The 16,785-nt window shown below is 39.1% G+C and overlaps 4 protein-coding genes across 8 annotated transcripts in view; all 4 read right to left on the bottom strand.

The window, feature by feature from the left end:
• LOC126798665 (disease resistance protein RPV1-like) overlaps positions 1-10,814 on the bottom strand; it is a 79,561-nt gene extending 68,747 nt beyond the window's left edge. For 2 of the 3 annotated variants that reach the window (XR_007672556.1, XM_050525680.1), the window contains exons 1-5: positions 10,226-10,803; positions 9,146-9,707; positions 7,912-9,037; positions 7,481-7,813; positions 6,179-7,376 (exon numbers count right to left, since the gene is read on the bottom strand). Coding sequence is in view for 1 of the 3 variants with exons in the window: in XM_050525680.1 (XP_050381637.1) it covers positions 6,179-7,376; positions 7,481-7,813; positions 7,912-9,037; positions 9,146-9,621 (3,133 nt within the window). In the remaining 2 variants the exon portion in view is untranslated. Of the gene's footprint in view, positions 1-5,458; positions 5,936-6,011; positions 7,377-7,480; positions 7,814-7,911; positions 9,038-9,145; positions 9,708-10,225 lie in introns of all 3 variants that reach the window. The other variant, XR_007672557.1, reaches the window with a different exon arrangement.
• On the bottom strand, positions 2-2,488 carry LOC126798671 (receptor-like serine/threonine-protein kinase SD1-6). 2 transcript variants are annotated; one of them, XM_050525694.1, is made up of 7 exons: positions 2,355-2,488; positions 1,913-2,016; positions 1,695-1,820; positions 1,404-1,614; positions 993-1,233; positions 740-890; positions 2-632 (listed from the first exon to the last, which is right to left on the bottom strand). In XM_050525694.1, the coding sequence occupies exons 4-7, from the start codon at positions 1,435-1,437 to the stop codon at positions 324-326; spliced, it is 735 nt and encodes a 244-aa protein (XP_050381651.1). In that variant the 5' UTR covers positions 1,438-1,614; positions 1,695-1,820; positions 1,913-2,016; positions 2,355-2,488; the 3' UTR covers positions 2-323. The 2 variants fall into 2 exon arrangements, with proteins under 2 accessions (XP_050381651.1, XP_050381652.1); XM_050525695.1 differs by lacking the exon at positions 2,355-2,488 and having other exon boundaries at positions 1,913-2,165.
• Positions 10,815-12,889: 2,075 nt separating the features above from the next.
• On the bottom strand, positions 12,890-14,221 carry LOC126798672 (probable disease resistance protein At5g66900). Of its 2 annotated transcripts, none has more exons than XM_050525697.1 (2): positions 13,909-14,221; positions 12,890-13,840 (listed from the first exon to the last, which is right to left on the bottom strand). In XM_050525697.1, exons 1-2 carry the CDS (start codon positions 14,205-14,207, stop codon positions 13,834-13,836), a joined length of 306 nt encoding a protein of 101 aa, XP_050381654.1. In that variant the 5' UTR covers positions 14,208-14,221; the 3' UTR covers positions 12,890-13,833. The 2 variants fall into 2 exon arrangements, with proteins under 2 accessions (XP_050381654.1, XP_050381653.1); XM_050525696.1 differs by having other exon boundaries at positions 12,890-13,755.
• Positions 14,222-14,261: 40 nt separating this feature from the next.
• LOC126800484 (toll/interleukin-1 receptor-like protein) lies at positions 14,262-15,111 on the bottom strand. Its single transcript, XM_050527854.1, has 3 exons — positions 14,636-15,111; positions 14,383-14,527; positions 14,262-14,285 (listed from the first exon to the last, which is right to left on the bottom strand). The coding sequence occupies exons 1-3, from the start codon at positions 15,109-15,111 to the stop codon at positions 14,262-14,264; spliced, it is 645 nt and encodes a 214-aa protein (XP_050383811.1).
• Between the last annotated feature and the right edge of the window lie 1,674 nt (positions 15,112-16,785).

The following is a 16,785-nucleotide window of genomic DNA, read 5'->3' as shown; positions in this document are numbered from 1 at the left end:
GCGTTAAGTCTATTCGAAACATTATCTCCACCGATGGAGAAAACCAAGTGTATGGAGGAATGATGAGAAAATACTCGATATTATCATAGTTAATATTTCTTAATCTCTTCGAGTGCGTTTGTTAGAAGACTGAGCTATGTGTAACATACATTATATATATATATATGAGCCGCTCAGTAATTGAGAGTTTTAAATTTCCCTCCTTTGGCAAGGAAGTAAACTTATCCCACCCCTATAGTTTCCCACCCTATCCACCCTATAATTTTGTATAATAGAAAAGTGACCGAGTTTCCTGGTGCGTGAATCCGAAGCATGAACTGTGATTATCTAGCATCTACCACCGTAATAGTAAATGTGGTTCCCGTGTCACTTCTTCCCTCACCTGTGAAGGTATCAATGTCTGTGGTACTTCTTTCTGTGAAAAAACCAGGCTCCTTTGGTTGAGGCAATGCTACACCCTCACTGCTCAACATAAGAAGCACTGATGACATTTCTGGTCTGCCTGTCGGCAACTTCTGAACGCACAGAAGGCCTACTTGAATGCATCTCAGCACTTCGAACTCAATATATGACTCCTTCAAGCAAGGATCTATTAGTTCCAAACCTTTGCCTTTGTTCCACAGTAGCCAAGCCTGGGAGAAATGCAGATCATATAAAGTTTAATAATACACAGGAAAATATAGGTCCACCTGTTCAAGGTAAGTAGACACAGACTCAAGCATAAGCATAAAATTCTCACATGTCCCAGAAGACTGTGATAGTGGTCTGGATGATGAAACCCTATGTTCTTTCTGCCACTTATTAACTCTAACAAAGTCACTCCAAAACCGAAGATATCCGATTTCACTGAATACTTGCCATCAATTGCATACTCAGGAGACAAATAACCACTACATGCAAACAACACGATTTAGTCATTTGGTCATTACGTACCTTGAAACAAAGTCATTCATGATATAATATAAATGTGATAAACTGATAATAAAATTTACTATGTGCCAATTACTCGTTTGGTTTTAGCTTCCCATTGATTGTTTCCGAAAATTCTTGCTATGCCAAAGTCGGATATTTTGGGGTTGAGCTCATCATCAAGGTCCCGTGATGTTGCTACTCTTAAGGTCCGGTGAATGATTCTCACTCTGGAGTCTTGGTGAAGGTAGAGTAAACCTCTTGATATCCCCATTATAATGTCAAATCGCTTCTGCCAACTCAACACCACCTTCCTATGCTGATCTGCAAAAGTAGTCCATAACATGAATATTTGCTCGATCAGTTGTTACCCTTTTTTAACAGAACCAAAGCTGCATATAATTCTGCTAGTTACATAAACCGCACTGATAGTCTGAAACTAGTTTAAAACAAAAACAGTCATGAATGTGGAAGCTGAAAGATGAATCTCAGACCAAAAATGAAGAAGTCCAAGCTTTTATTGGGCATGTACTAGTAGATTAGCATCCGTTCTTCTCCTTCAATGCAGCAACCCAAAAGCTTAACTAGGTTCCGGTGTTGAAGATTGGCTATCATCATAACTTCATTCTTAAACTCTTCAGCACCTTGCCCAGAATATTTTGAAAGTCTCTTTACTGCTATTAATTCTCCTTCTGTTAGTTTGACCTGAAAGCATAATGTAAATATATATCCTAAGTTCCTAACTTTCTAGAATAAAAATGGTCAAATATATGTCACCATGTTACCTTGTAAACTGGACCAAAACCCCTCCTCTCCAAGTTTGTTTAGGCTGGAGAAGTTATCGGTAGCAGTTGCAATAACATTAAAATCAAACTGGGGCAACTCCAGATCCTCATTGCTAGCTCTTGAACCTGTATAACAAAGAAAATCAAAAAAAAGAAAATGGACCAAGACCATATTATAAAATCACTGAATATCCCTGAGTTTCATGATGAATACTTACCCCATTTGTTTCCTCTCTGAAGCACAGATAACAGATGCTGCTGAAGGACAGATGCTGCTGAAGGACAGAGATAAGTACTACTCTGTTATCCTTCTTGCTGACACCTAAAGATCAAATGACAGATAATGTTGGTAACACAGACCGTTATTTTTCGGCATGAATCACTTTCTTTGGTATCTCTGTATCTACTTATTTTATTAGTACTTCAGCAAGATTTTCATGCATTTAGTATAAATATTGAAGGATAAACATATTCACAAACTGTAGACATTTTATCTAAGCCTTGGAAGTTACAACATACAATAAAAAATCAGTAAACACACAACATGAATAAAATCTGACTGCAAAAACTAGCTGGTCCTAATTAATGTCCCAAAAGAATACGTACTGAGGTTAAACTATTAAAGGATTATGGACTATATGAAAGAAAATATTCACTTACCTAGCTCAGAAGCTGCATCCGAATCAAGATATCTTTCTCACTAAACATGATCAAGTTCCGGATGATACCAGATCCTACATCGATACCAAACTGCAACAATTGATTAAATTCCATGGTTTTATGTTTTCTTTTTGCTGTCAAACATTATCCCTCATCATATGTTTTGATCAAGTACCTCATAAGTCATACCTTGATCCCTAATAATCATCTTAGATAAGTTGCTATGTACTGTCGTCCTATGCTACATCAAATACATTTGTAATAGAATTTCTTAAGAGCATCTGAGTGAAATAAATTACTTCTGACAAAATACTCTGCCTTGCTCAATCAATGTACATGAAAAGCCAATCATGATTCCCTACGAATTTTGCCCAGGTCTTAGTCTTTCTTATCATGAAATTACACCCAATAAAAGGCATGAAGCATGAGCCAATATACAGTATCAGGTTTTCAAGAGCTGGAGTAATCAACCAAAAACAAAATTACTGAATATAACATTATGCACATACAGAAGCTACTAGTAGTTCCCTTTTACGGAAATGAACACAACTTAATTGAAGGAAATCGATGGTTTTGAAAACCTTGAAGCTTCCATCATAACAACATTATTAAGTAGAAAGTTCGGACTCAACTATCATATATTCTGTTATACTCACCGTAAGTTTCACAGTCATTAACAAAGTGATCAGATATTTGACTTCCACAAGATTCAACCCCAAAGCTGCTACAAGTAATAACTTAGGAATTGGAATTGAGCACCATCATCTTGGGCATACAGAACGCAGATCCAACACCTTTTTACGTCCATGAATCCATAAGGCTAGGATACAGTCGAAGGTTCATGTAGAACTCAAAAGAGGCTTCCACAGACCATTTTGCTTCATCTGAAAGTTTATGGACTTCATCATACCACACCAACATATTATCTGTTTCATCCGCCACGGCACTAGACCAGCTAGAGGATTATGACAAGTTGACACCATCATGAGAATCATCTCACATCCACACCCAAAATAGGGAGAGATTGCAGGAACAGAGCAGAAAGCAATGCCCAAGAAGTTTGAAGCATCAGAACAATGCAGAGGAAGCTTAATCTCCATTGAAGAACCCTCCATTTGACAGCTAAACCATTTTGGCCCCGGACAGATAACCAGTAGTATGATAAACGTCACTGCAGGTACATATATACCATATATTAGCCTCATTGTCATGAGAGAGAGAGAGAGAGAGAGAGAGAGAGAGGGAGAGACGTACAAGATTCCAAGGCCATCCGGAGGATTCTGAAGTGTGCATCATCCAATCCTCCGCGTCTCTCAGTTGACTTCCACTAGCTCCATCCTCAGAGCTGCTGCTGCGGCGTCTCTTTTTAGTTGTAGTAACTTGTTGTGGAGGAATGACTTCAAATTTCAGAGCATCATCATCTTGGGCATACAGAAAGCACACCCCACACTTTTTCATGTTACCACCGATTGGTATAAAGTTAAAAGATGCTTCCGTTGCCCGTTTGGCTTCATCTGAAATATCACATGTCTGAAACCCCACCAACACATGATCTGTCTCGACTGTCTCATGGACTTTATCGCTCAAATCATCTGAACTTTCGGAATCAGAATCATATATACCGATTTCGAAATAGACAGTATGGGTTTCACCGTTGTTGGTTTTAAGAATCATCTTATAGGGATCATAATAGGGATAGGGATTAGATAGATCACCGGAATATCCTGAAGGAATTGCCCAAACAGAGCATAGAGCAATACCCAAGAAGTTTGAATCATCAGACCAATGGAGAGGGAGCTTAATATTCATTGAAGATCCCGCCGTTTCACAACTAAACCATTTTGGAATTTCATTTCCCGGACAAATCACCCATGCTTTACTATATTTACCTTCGTGTACCAGTTTATTATAAGTCGCCGATCGCATGATTCTGGAGTATGCTTCACCCATTATGCGACTCCTTGAAATTTCATCCAAATTAACGCAACCCAAAAATGAATGGGATTTGGGCATGAAAGCATGTGAATAAGGCATTGCATCCAAACCTTGTGTATGTGCAGTCACTGAAAATGACACAGTCTCAAGTCTCGTGCACCCTTCTGCATCCAACCACTCTAGAAGACATGGGAGCTCTGGCAAAGATTGAAGCCGCTTGCAGTCTAACTCTCAGAGACTTAAGCCCAGAAACTTCTTTGATGCTCGGAGGTATTGTCTCGATCATGGTTCCACTTAGATCCAAGTTGTTCAATCTGGGAGAGCAATTCCCAAAGCAATCCGGAATTTCTTCTAACAATTCACAGCCTCTCAGGTTTAGATCTATCAAGGAGCACATATATTTGACCGAGAGAGGCAATTCTTTTAGCTTGACACAGCCACAAAGTGAGAGGTCCTCGAGAAGCTTCAAATTGTAGAAGGTGTTTGGGAGTGATTCGAGGTTTGTGCAGCTAGATAAACTCAATTTCCTAATCCCAACAAGATTCCCGAACGATGATGGCAGCTCTTTAAGATTGGTCTTACTTAAATTCAGATCATGAAGATGTTCCATAGGCTCTGCAATTTCCGGAAATGTTGTGAAACTAGAGCAACCAGAGAGATCAAGAGTCTCGAGAGATTTCAACTTACAAATATCAGCCGGGAGACTGACAAGGCAATCACAATCTCTTAGGTCAAGTGAAGTAATCTCAGTCATATGCGAGAATGATGATGAAGGCAGCCTCTCTATATTCGTCCTCCTCAAACAAAGATACTCGAGGGATATCATCTTCCATGGAATGCTCGATAAATTATGCCAATTCTTTATGGAACTACAACAGTCAAGATTCAATCGGAGAAGTTTTTCAAGAGCCAAAACTGATGGAGGCAATTCTTCTATTGCAGTTCTACTCAAATCCAGATGAGTAACTTTCTTCACGGACAGTCTCCCAAGCCATCTCTTGGATCACGTCCTGCATCCATATGCGGCCGTCTTTGATTGATATGAGAGACTTGTCAATGAGAATATCAATTCCGATATCTGGAAATAAAAAACCACAGGCAGCTAAGATTCTTTCTGCGTCACAACGTTTCTCCCCTTTGTGGAAACATGCTAAATCAAGGAAAATCACTCTCTCGTTTCTGTCTAATCCATCATAACTGGCTCTGTACACATTTCCAAGAAAGCAGACCCCGCAACTTTTCACGTTATATAACTTTATACCGCTGACTTCTGTATAGAAGTGAAAAGAAGCTTCCGTAGACGATTTTGCTTCATCTGAAATTCCATGGACATACCACACCAACATATGATCTGTTTCGACCGTCACAACACTAGACATGAAATTTTCTGTTCCCAAATTGAAAGTATGGATTTCACCATTGCTGTTTTTGAGAATCATCTCACAATCACACCGAAGAATCTCCCTATGTGCGGATATTGCAAAAACAGAGCAGAGAGCAATACCCAAGAAGTTTGAATCATCTGACCAGTGCAGGGGAAGTTTAATATTCAATGAAGATCCCTGCGGTGTTTGATAGTTGAACCATTTTGGAATTTCATTTCCCGGACAAATCACTGCTACATCATCATCACGTGTTGAACGTTTCTGCATGTACATAATATAAAACTCATTATCATTCATTTAATTCAAATCATTGAGAGAGAGAGAGAGAGAGAGGTACCAGTTTATGAATAGTAGTCGCCAATCGCATGATTCTAAAGTATGCATCATCCATTATGTGACTCTTTGAAATTTTATCCAAATTAACGCACCCCAAAAATGAATGGGATTCTGTCCTGAAATCATTTGATATACTAGATTCCATCTCTGAAAGCATTTCATCCAAACCTTGTGTACGTGCAGTCACTGAAACTGGCACCGTCTTCAGACTCGTGCACCCTTCTGCATCCAACTTTTCTAAAAGACATGGGAGCACTGGCAGAGATTGAAGCCGCTTGCAGTCTTTAACTCTCAGCGACTTAAGCCCAGAAACTTTCTTGATGCTCGGAGGTATTGTCTCGATCATGGTTCCACTTAGATACAAGAACTGCAATGCAGGAAAGCTAGTAGAGCAATCAGGAATTTCTTTTACCAATTCACAGTCTTCGAGGTCTAGATGTGTCAAAGAGGACAAAGTGAACCGGAGAGGCAATTCTTTTAGCTTGACACAGCCACAAAGTAAGAACCGCTCTAGAAGTTTTAAATTATCGAAACTGTCTGGAAGTGATTCGAGGTTTGTGCAGCCAGATAAATTCAATTTTGTAATCCCAACAAGATTCCCGATCGATGATGGGAGCTCTTTAATATTCGTCTTACTTAAATTCAGATCCTGAATATGTTCCAATGGCTCTGCAATTTCCGGAAATGTTGTGAAACTAGAGCAACCAGAGAGATCAAGAGTCTTGAGAGATTTCAACTCACAAATATCAGCCGCGAGACTGACAAGGCGATCACAATCTCTTAGGTCAAGTGAAGTAATCTTAGTCATATGCGAGAATGATGATGAAGGCAGCCTCTCTATATTCGTCCTCCTCAAACAAAGATGATTGAGGGAACTCATCATCCATGGATTGCTTGAAAATTTCGTTATGGAGCTACAACTATCAAGATCCAATCGACGAAGCTTTTCAAGAGAACAAACTGAAGGAGTCAATTCTTCTATTGCAGTTCCAATTAAGTCTAATGATTCTATGTTGCCTGGTAAATCCGGTAAACTACGAAGCTTCCAGCAACGTCTCAAATCCAGATGCGTAAGCTTGGTAAACTTTTCAAAGTATGAAGGAACTTGAACCAAACTTTCACAGTCTGCGAGTTTTATACTCTCAATGTTCAAACTGTTTGACAGGTCTGGAACTTGAACCAAACTTGCACAGCCTGCGAGATTTACACTCTTTATGCATGCACAATTTGACAAACCCGGAACTTCAACCAAACTTCCACAGCCGGCAAGATTTATACTCTCAATATTCACACTATTTGACAGCTCTCCAACTTCAGCCAGGTCACGGGACCAACTGAGATCAATCCTTTTCAAGTTGTTAAGATTCTGTAACAAACAAAAAAAGGAAGGCCAAAAAATAACTTAAACCTGAATACATTACTTTCCAGGCACTATTTAATGAATTCAAATACCAACTCAAGCATATATACCTGGCTTTTTCCCCAAAGTCTCCTGAGTTTGCTACAGGACATATGAAGCTCAACAAGTTTGTCTGGTGAAAACTTTGATGGCAAAGATTGCAAAGGGTACTGAAACCAATGGATATAGCGAAGGGCATCAGGAAGACACTCTATTTCTTCTTCTTTTTTTGGTCCAGCATCAGGAAGACACTCTACATTTGCTTTGTCGTCGTCGAGAAACATTTCAAGCTCAAGAAATCTTAAGTTATCCATCTCTGTGAAAGCTCGAGGATCCATATCGAACTTCAGCTTGTCATTATAAGCATCATGAATGTAGGAAATACACTGCACGTTTGCAGTTCCCTGAACAAAGAGAAAATAAAAAACCTTAAAACTACAGCAATTTTTGAAAGGAAAACTAGTTTTCCCAAAATCAATATATAGGTATTTCGAGCTCTTACCTTATTCCCTTTCAATACACGACGGACATCCTCGTAGTTGTGCAATCTAGAGCGCTTTCCCGGTTCTTGAGGACTTTCTTGACGGACAATCTCCCAAGCCATCTCTTGGATCACGTCATGCATGCATATGCGGCCGTCTTTTATTGATATGAGAGACATGTCAATGAGATTTTTAATTCCAATCTCTGGAAATAAACCACAAGCAGCTAAGATTCTTTTTGTATCACAAAGTCCCTCACTTTTGTGAAAACATGCTATATCAAGGAATATATCCCGCTCGCTCATTTTTAATCTATCAAAACTTATTCTGTAGACTTTCAGAAGTTCATCATCGGGATACTTTCTCAATTGATCCCACAACAGTGCTAGTTGTTCTTCCGCCTCACATTTATGGACTAACTTATTCAAAATTTCAAGGGCTAATGGAATTCCAGCAGCATAATTTACCAAATTCTGCATGAATTGTGAATTTCCTGCATGCATAGGAGCATTTGATTGCAAGAGCTGAAGAGATTCATCATTGCTTAATTCCTCCACCTCGTATATCTTAACATCAATGTCAGCTGCATTCTTCAGTAGTAAAGTGTCCTTGACTGGCTGCTGGTCCCGAGTTGTTACAATTATTCTACTTCCTGGCCCAAATGGAACTTCTCCAGCTAAATATCTTAATTGGCTTGAATCGCTCACGTCGTCAAGAACTACAAGGACTTTGGCACGACGGAGCCTCGATACAGTACCATTATCTATGGTTGGAGTTTGGATATTTACATTGCTACCATCTAGTAGTTGTCCAAGAAGTTCATTTCGCAAAGCACACAGTTCAGGAGAGAAAGCTTGTTTGGTACCTGATCGTTCCCTAACGTTTGCAAGAAAATAGTGGGTTTCGAATTGAGAACAGAGTCCATAATATACAGCCTCACCAAGGGTGGTCTTGCCAATACCACCCGCACCCCAGAGAACTACACATCGAACATGAACATCCTCCGGGATAATGTCTAATTCCAATAGAATTTTCTGAATGCGGCTTTCAGCTCCAATCAAACGAGATGAATCGATTGATGGTGTGCGTTTCAGTTTATCCAACACAACATGGACGACTTCCTCGACTAATTTGGAATCGTCGACCCTACCACAAATGACAGAGTACAGTTAAGTAATAATTATTCATACAATGCATTTTCCTAACTTTAATCTATAACTCAAAAGCAGAAATTAGTACAAGCGAGAAAATTACCGAACAGTTTCTGAAGTTGTATCAAACCCACATAGGTTGGCTGCTTCTACTAAAGCGTCCTTCCACTTCTCAACCTTGTCCGGATTGCTCTGTTCATGTTTGGCAAATGCAGTCATATAAGTTCCGATCTGGTGGCGTACATGTGATGGCTCTACCTCATAAAAAATTGGAATAACACGTTGTCCATATTTTTCTTTGCATTTCAGAATATAAGCAAGTTCATCCAAGCACCATCTGGAAGAGGCATAGTTTTTTGAGAAAATGATCACAGAAATCTTTGATTCCTCGATTGCTTTGTAAAGGGCGGGTCCAACTTCATCCCCTCTCTCAAGTCTGTAATCTATGTAGGTTTCCACATTCCTTCTCACAAGCGCAGCATGAAGATGGCTGGTAAAAGTCTGGCGAGTATCCAGGCCTCTAAAGCTGAGAAAGACATCGTACTTTTCTTTTGGAAGAATGACAGAAGAGGAAGCCATATTGCGAAGTGCGGCGATCACAAGCCAAAGCTCGCTTGTTTAATTGATCATGAGCCAGAGACGAGGTAATTTGAAACGATGGTGATCTGCCAACATGAAATTTAACTGTTACGTAGCTCGGTAAATTAGAAAGAATAAAATTTCCAAACATAACTAAGCAGCTAATAGACTCCACCCAGTTTATTTATTTCAAAAAGAAAAACTCAGAAGCATGTAGTCATGTAGATATACAATGATTCATTGAACAATAAAGAAGTCGCTTACAAGTTCTTAGCAAACATGATAATTAGACAAGTAATGGGAAACAAAGCAGATCCGTCGGTCCGAAGAGAGATTGAAAAGGTCTACTATGCTGATCTGATCACTTTTCACGTTCATGATTTTCTTCCCACAAAATTCATGAACTTGTTCCGAACACTTAAAGTTATTCAATAATTAAACTAAACAATGGGTGACATGAATGGAACTATTGGCTATCTGCAACAGATAAAATGAAGTTGTACTTTCGAAAAGAACATAAACAGTAGCTTGGATGCGGAAACAACTTAACATACAAAAATTATGGTATATGAGAATTAGCATATATGATCAACTAGGTACTTACAGAGTGATTCTGCGGATCTGATCAGCTTATTTTTATATAAAGGAACTTCTTGTCTTTCGGGGATAATGAATGCACCACTGATAGGACCTCCATTAGTCTCCGGCGGACGAGACTTACGCTACGACGCCGGAGTCGCTGACTCTGGAACGAGAAACTAGTCTTTCATGTCAAGAGAAACCATGTAGCTGATCTTCCCTACAGAGCCATAGAACTCGACAATTACAAATTTCAACAAAAAAAAAAAGAGGGATAAAGAATCGCTGCAGGTGAAGATCCCACAGTGACCAAATATATGAAAGAACAACAAACAAAGGAACACAAAGGATAGGCTATTGCAAGCACAGCAGCAGAGAAAGATATCCAGTATCAGGTGAGGGTTTCTACCGACAACTACAACACTCTCTTGAGAAAACCTATTGCTATTGCTACCCTTATATGGCCTCACTGATGGCTTTTACAACAATGTCCTTAAACCAATACACCAAGACTCAGAGAAAAGTTCACAGCACTTTGATTTATGAATCATCGATAACTCGGAAAGAGGCATGAGGGTGTCAGACAAGGAAGAAAAAGTGAGGAAGAAAGATGATGGAAACTGGAACGAGGCATCTGAAGCACTTTAACCATTCAATAATTCAATATCAGTGACCAAAGTGAACGGAACAAAGAGAGTGAGGGACCCAAGACAATATTCTCCTTCTGTACCACATATATGATATCTGAAAAATGGCCAACAATGCATAACATAAATCAAGTAAAGATTCTGTGCACTTCAGCCCTCCTGTGGGTTTATGTGGTGTTGTGGACTTGTTGCATTGGTTGTGTTTCATGTATGAAAATCTATTATCTTCTTGCCAAAAAAAAAAATTATCATCGATTGGCAATTTTACTGGGAGTAAATGTAACTTTGTATATGAGTCTGAAATTGTGAGTATAAAATCTGATCTCAACTCTTCTAGCACACGCAAGACTTGGAAGATAACAAACCAGTTGATAATAGATGACATCAAATGCAAGAAAAGTCTTTTCGATTCGATTACCTAAGAATGGGTCGCCGGGTGAGGCAAAACCAGCCTGCTGATGGCTGCAGCTCCTTGGAAAACCAATGGGTCAACCGGCCACCGTCTTTTGGTTCTTCCTCCATTTTTTTAAAACCGAGTCCTTCTGCATTCCCTTTTTCTTCTTCGAATCTGAGAGTTTTGAGATGATGGCTTCTCTCTTTTTTTGGGCTGTTGCGTTTTGCTGGCCTGGTCTGTATTAGTTTGGGCTTTGCTCTGATTAATGTGGAACATCATGTGTGAGAAAAAACAACAATAGAGAAAAATGCCTATTACCACATACCATAAAGTTACGAATTCATGCAATGGAAAACGTTAATGAAACTTCATTGGGGCGAGACTTAACTTTTGACTTTGTACAAACCTAAAAGAAAAATCACAACTCTGCTTCATCGAATCATCTACCAAGAAATGTAATCAAATCATCAATCATCTACCAAGAAATGTAAACAACTGCTAATCCAACAATGTAGCATCTGGGTTCTTAAGGCATACAACACTCATCACAAAAGCTTCAACATATGATCAACACCAAAACAAAACAAAACCCAAGAACATAAATTCCCAAATAAATCCAAAAGAGAAGACACGCATGTACAAATCTCACACATGCATTACCAAAATCAAACCAAACACCAATTCACCTACCTCCTCATTCTCAGCATTCACCACGTCATGCACCTCAAACCCCTTGTCGGCATTGTCCTCCGGCGGCGCCGGCCGGAGCAGAGACACGTCGATCTCCTCAGTTTTCGGCTTCGAAGCGTCTCTTCGGAGACCAGAGTCTTGTACTGGATCAGAACGGAAGAGCTCCGGTTTCGAAGCGAGTACGGCGATGGATCCGAGTTGGGTTCGAGGACTTGAGCCCGGAAACCCCGCGCCTTGTTCGTTGCGAACCTCGACTTTGGATCCGTATGTTAAACTTACGAGAACAGTTTGATAGAGCTGGATCCGTACGTTTGAGCCAACAGTGAGCCTATAGTTTAATTAAACGTGTTATTAGACAATACAATTAGTATATGTATATACGTGCACTATCACCCACCTGTCATTAGTAATGCATTAGTACCAATCGTATGTCGTATGTTTAGCTAATAGCACGTACAGCTCAGTTGTCATGAACATATACATAATAATCACAATGCATTCGTACCAAATCGTATGTCGTCTGTTTAGTTAATAACACGTACAACTCAGTTATCACGAACATATACATAATAATCACAATGCATTCGTACCAATCGTATGTCGTCTGCTTAGTTAATAGCACGTACAACTCAGTTGTCACGAACATATACATAATTAAGTGTACAAGATACTGCTACTCGATTTGAAAACAAATTAAATATGTCAACATGATTAAGTATCAAAACTTTAAGCATGTAAGAATTATTTTAATGTAAATGTTTGAAAATCACCAAGTTTAATGGAAAACACAAACAAACGAGAATGACCAGTCACCAGATGTTAAAACTACAACTTGTTATATAACAAGTACTACGAGTTCCATATAAGTCAAAATCAAAAGGGTTTGCATATACATTAGTCTCCATGTGCAATCACAATGGAGCACGAGCTTAGTGTTTCAAAATCATGGCCCGTTTTTCCTTGACACGCCTTGAACGCGCCTTGGTGTTGAGAGGAACATTCATGTTTCTTCCCAATTTCAGTTCACCAAAGCAGAGAAGATGTGTACGGATCCACACGCATCACTTTGAACTCGGCAATTTCTGCACATTAACTTGGAAACTGATCAAACAGATATCACATTGGAACATTTCATTTGTGCTTGTCAAAAAATTCTAGCCATAAGCTCCACGAACTTTCTTCAAGTCCCATTTTTTCTGCACTTCCAAGTCTTCCTAGACCCATTCAATGTCACAAAACCCTTTTATTATATATAGTGCCGTTTCTGTACAATATATACTTTCACTCTTATTCTGAATGAATATCATTTACCTCAGTTGGATTCTTACATTGTTTTTATTCGAAAAATGAGACAAAAATGAACCACAAATGACTTGCAATGTTCACTAAATGTCTAAATGGAAGAAAACCTTCAAAATTGATACTTTTGGAGCCAATTAAGGTTGAATTCTTCTTTGACCACCCTTACTTCGACGCTGAGGAGTACAGGCAAGAAGGGCTTCCACAACTCTTTAGTTTCTTCATCACATATCACCTCCTCTATATTCTCAAAATCAAAAACCGATAGTGGTAGCTCCCTCAATCTGGAACAATGTCTCATGTTGATCTTTCTTAAACGGCTGAGTCTACCAATGTATTCAGGCAAAGTGATGATGCTGAAGCAGTCAGATATGTCAAGAAAATTTAAACTCCGCAGGTATGTTAGAGCTCGGAAGTTCTACCAAATCTGTACAAGACCTTAGCCTCAAAACTTCTAGCAAATCCAGCTTTCCAATCTCTTCCGGCAAGGCAGATAGCTTATGACAGTGTGAGATACTGAGCTTCCTTAGATGAACCAGATTGCAAGTCGTATCAGGCAATCCCAACAAGTCATTGCAGTAATCAATATTTAGTTCCTTGTGATTAGCAGCTAAAAATGAATACAGAAAAATCAGTCGGTCAGACTTTCAGGCAAAAGAAACAACGAAGCCTTCATACCTTGTGACAACAAGATCAGCCAGACTTCGACCAGTAAATTCTAGGAGGTTTGCTACGGCCAGGACATCTTTAACCAGCCCATCATGTAACTCTGCCCACATGTCAATGAGAGCAACAAGAGAGATTCTTCGGCCTTCTGGAAATGAAGCCAGGTCTACAAAACATTCCTTGATGATGGCTTCATTTTCATCCAAAGCATCTAAGCTACTTTTAAGGAGTAGAAGCATGTCAGTTTCAGCATCAACAATAGAATCACTTTTGGACAACTCCATTTCTCTTTTACGTTCAAGGAAGTTCATTTCGCAAAGCACACAGTTCATGAGAGAAAGCTTGTTTGGTACCTGATCGTTCCCTCACGTTTGCAAGAAAATAGTGAACTTCAAATTGAGAAGAGAGTCCATAATATACAGCCTCAGCAAGGGTGGTCTTGCCAATACCACCCGCACCCCAGAGAACAACACAGCAAACACGAACATTATCTGGGATAATGTGTAATTCCAACAGAATTTTCTGAATGCGGCCTTCAGCTCCAATCAAACGAGTTAAATCGATTGATGGTTCACGTTTCAGTTTAGCCAACACAACACTGATGACTTTCTCAACTAAGTCAGCATCATCCCTACCACAAATGACAGAGTACAGTTAAGTAATAATTATTCATACAATGCATTTTCCTAACTTTAAACTATAACTCAAAAGCAGAAATTAGTACAGGCTAGAAAGTTACCGAACAGTTTTTGAAGATGAATCAAACCCAGATAAATTGGCTGCTTCTACTAAAGCTTTCTTCCACTCGGCTACCTTGTCCTTCGGCCTCTGTTCATGTTCAGCAAAGACAGTCCCATAAGTTTCGGTCTGGTGGCGTACATGTGTTGGCTCTACCGTATAAATAATTGGAATAACAAGTTGCCTATATTTTTCTTTGCATTTCAGAATAAAAGCAAATTCATCCAAGCACCAACTGGAAGAAGCATAGTTTTCTGAGAAAATGATCAGGGAAATCTTTGATTCCTTGATTTCTCTGTGAAGGGCGGGTCCAACTTCATCTCCTCTCTCAAATCTGTAATCTATGTAAGTTTCCACTTTCCTTCTCACCAGCGCAGCATGAAGATGGCTGGTAAAAGTCTCGCGAGTATCCAGGCCTCTAAAACTGAGAAAGACATCATACTTTTCTTTTGGAGGAACGACAGAAGAGGAAGCCATATTGCAGAATACGCAGATCACAAGCCAAAGCACACTTCTTTAATGATCACAAGCCAGAGTAGGCATAATTTGAGAATATGGTGATCTGCCAAAAATGAAATTAATCAGTTACTAAGCTCTGTAATTAGATTTAGTAAAATTCTAAACATAACTAAGTAGCTAATAGACTCCACCCACTTTATTTATTTCAAAAAGAAAAACTTAGCAGCACGTAGTCATGTAGATATACAGTGATTCATTGAACAATAACGAAGTCACTTACAAGTTGTGATTCATATACCCGTTGTGTCTGTACCACCGCTCAGCCATTCAATGGTCTCCGGCAGATGAGACTTGAGCTACATGTGGGACTCGCTGACTCTGTCACGAGAAGCTAGTCTTTCCTGTCAAGAGCAACCATGTAGCTGATCTTCCCTGCAGAGCCATAGAACTCGACACTTACAAATTTCAACAAAAAAAAAAACAAGAAGGATGAAGAATCGCTGCAGGTGAATATCCCACAGTGACCAAATATATGCAAGAAAAACAAACAAAGGATGGGCTATTGCAAAGAAGAGCGGCAGAGAGAAAGATATCCAGTATCAAATGAGAGTTTCTACCGACAAGTACAACACTCTCTTGAGAAAACATATTGCTAATGCTACCCTTATATGGCATTGCTGATGGCTTTTACAACAATGTCCTTAGACCAATACAACATTTGACTCTGTAGAACATATACAAAGAACATATAAAATCAAGTTGTCCAAAGCTTTAGATGATAATAAGCACTTGCATGTGGATACAACACGGAAAAAGCTATAAGAAGAGGAATAATTTACAGAGATCATGTTGATTGATGTAAAGTCAGTCATGCTCATGTGTAATTGCATAAACCTGGGCATTCCTATCCGTTGAATCGAGAACTGTTGGCACATAGACCTCAGCAAATATTAAAAAAACATAAAACAAAAAAGAAGTTTCAGGCACTTTCTTAGACATCAAGAATTCAAACTAACCACCGTCATTAATCTAACACTGCTGAATTTATGTAAAAATCGTGTTATATTCAATTAGTTAACATAAATCAAGTGGGATATCTCCATCAAGCCACTTTGCATAATATATTCCGTATTACTCGGTCTCACTCTGTCATATTTATGGATCAGATATGAGTTGCTGTCATATCTTTTTTTTTTATCCTATTCAAGCAATGAACAGTACATTCAAGCAAAACTATTGTTCACATTCTCACTTTTGGGATTAGCAATCTAAGATCTTTGTCATATTTATTCAAGGACAGGATCAAATGTGGAAACCACAAAATAAACAGAGTGATCAATGATAAATATAAAGCATCTAACCAGATAATAATGAATATTATTGGAATTTTGAAGCATTGCCAATCAAATTTTCATCATGCAGTGTTGGGAAACACAATACCAAGAGAAATACAGACAAACCCAGTGAATATGAGAGAGAGAGAGAGAGAGAGAGAGAGAGAGACTTGTAGAAGCAGAGAATCGTACCAATTAGTATTGGGTTTAGCCAGTAACTGGAGATTGGTATGAGTCATGTTGCAGTTGGGTCTGTTAATCCAAAGCCGAAAGCAGCGACTCTGGAATTTTTGGTAAGCGTTTTTGACGAAATGAGGTGCTAATTACAAAGACCTATGGTGTTGGGATGATAATAATA

The sequence above is a fragment of the Argentina anserina genome, chromosome 6, assembly GCF_933775445.1.
Source record: "Argentina anserina chromosome 6, drPotAnse1.1, whole genome shotgun sequence".
In the NCBI taxonomy this organism is placed as follows: Eukaryota; Viridiplantae; Streptophyta; class Magnoliopsida; order Rosales; family Rosaceae; genus Argentina; species Argentina anserina.
This window is presented reverse-complemented; position numbering and strand designations above follow the sequence as displayed.

Coding starts and splice junctions, on each gene's coding strand:
- LOC126798671 (XM_050525694.1), bottom strand. CDS start 1,437: ATGCCCAATAAAAGCTTGGACTTCTTCATTTTTG. Junction 891..992: donor AAACGAGTAATTGGCACATA/GTAAATTTTATT, acceptor GTTTGCATGTAG/TGGTTATTTGTCTCCTGAGT. Junction 633..739: donor ATCACAGTCTTCTGGGACAT/GTGAGAATTTTA, acceptor CATTTCTCCCAG/GCTTGGCTACTGTGGAACAA.
- LOC126798672 (XM_050525696.1), bottom strand. CDS start 14,207: ATGAACTTCCTTGAACGTAAAAGAGAAATGGAGTTGTCCAAAAGTGAT. Junction 13,756..13,908: donor GCTGATCTTGTTGTCACAAG/GTATGAAGGCTT, acceptor GGTTCATCTAAG/GAAGCTCAGTATCTCACACT.
- LOC126800484 (XM_050527854.1), bottom strand. CDS start 15,111: ATGGCTTCCTCTTCTGTCGTTCCTCCAAAAGAAAAGTATGATGTCTTT. Junction 14,528..14,635: donor TCATCTTCAAAAACTGTTCG/GTAACTTTCTAG, acceptor CATTTGTGGTAG/GGATGATGCTGACTTAGTTG. Junction 14,286..14,382: donor TACACATTATCCCAGATAAT/GTTCGTGTTTGC, acceptor CTCAATTTGAAG/TTCACTATTTTCTTGCAAAC.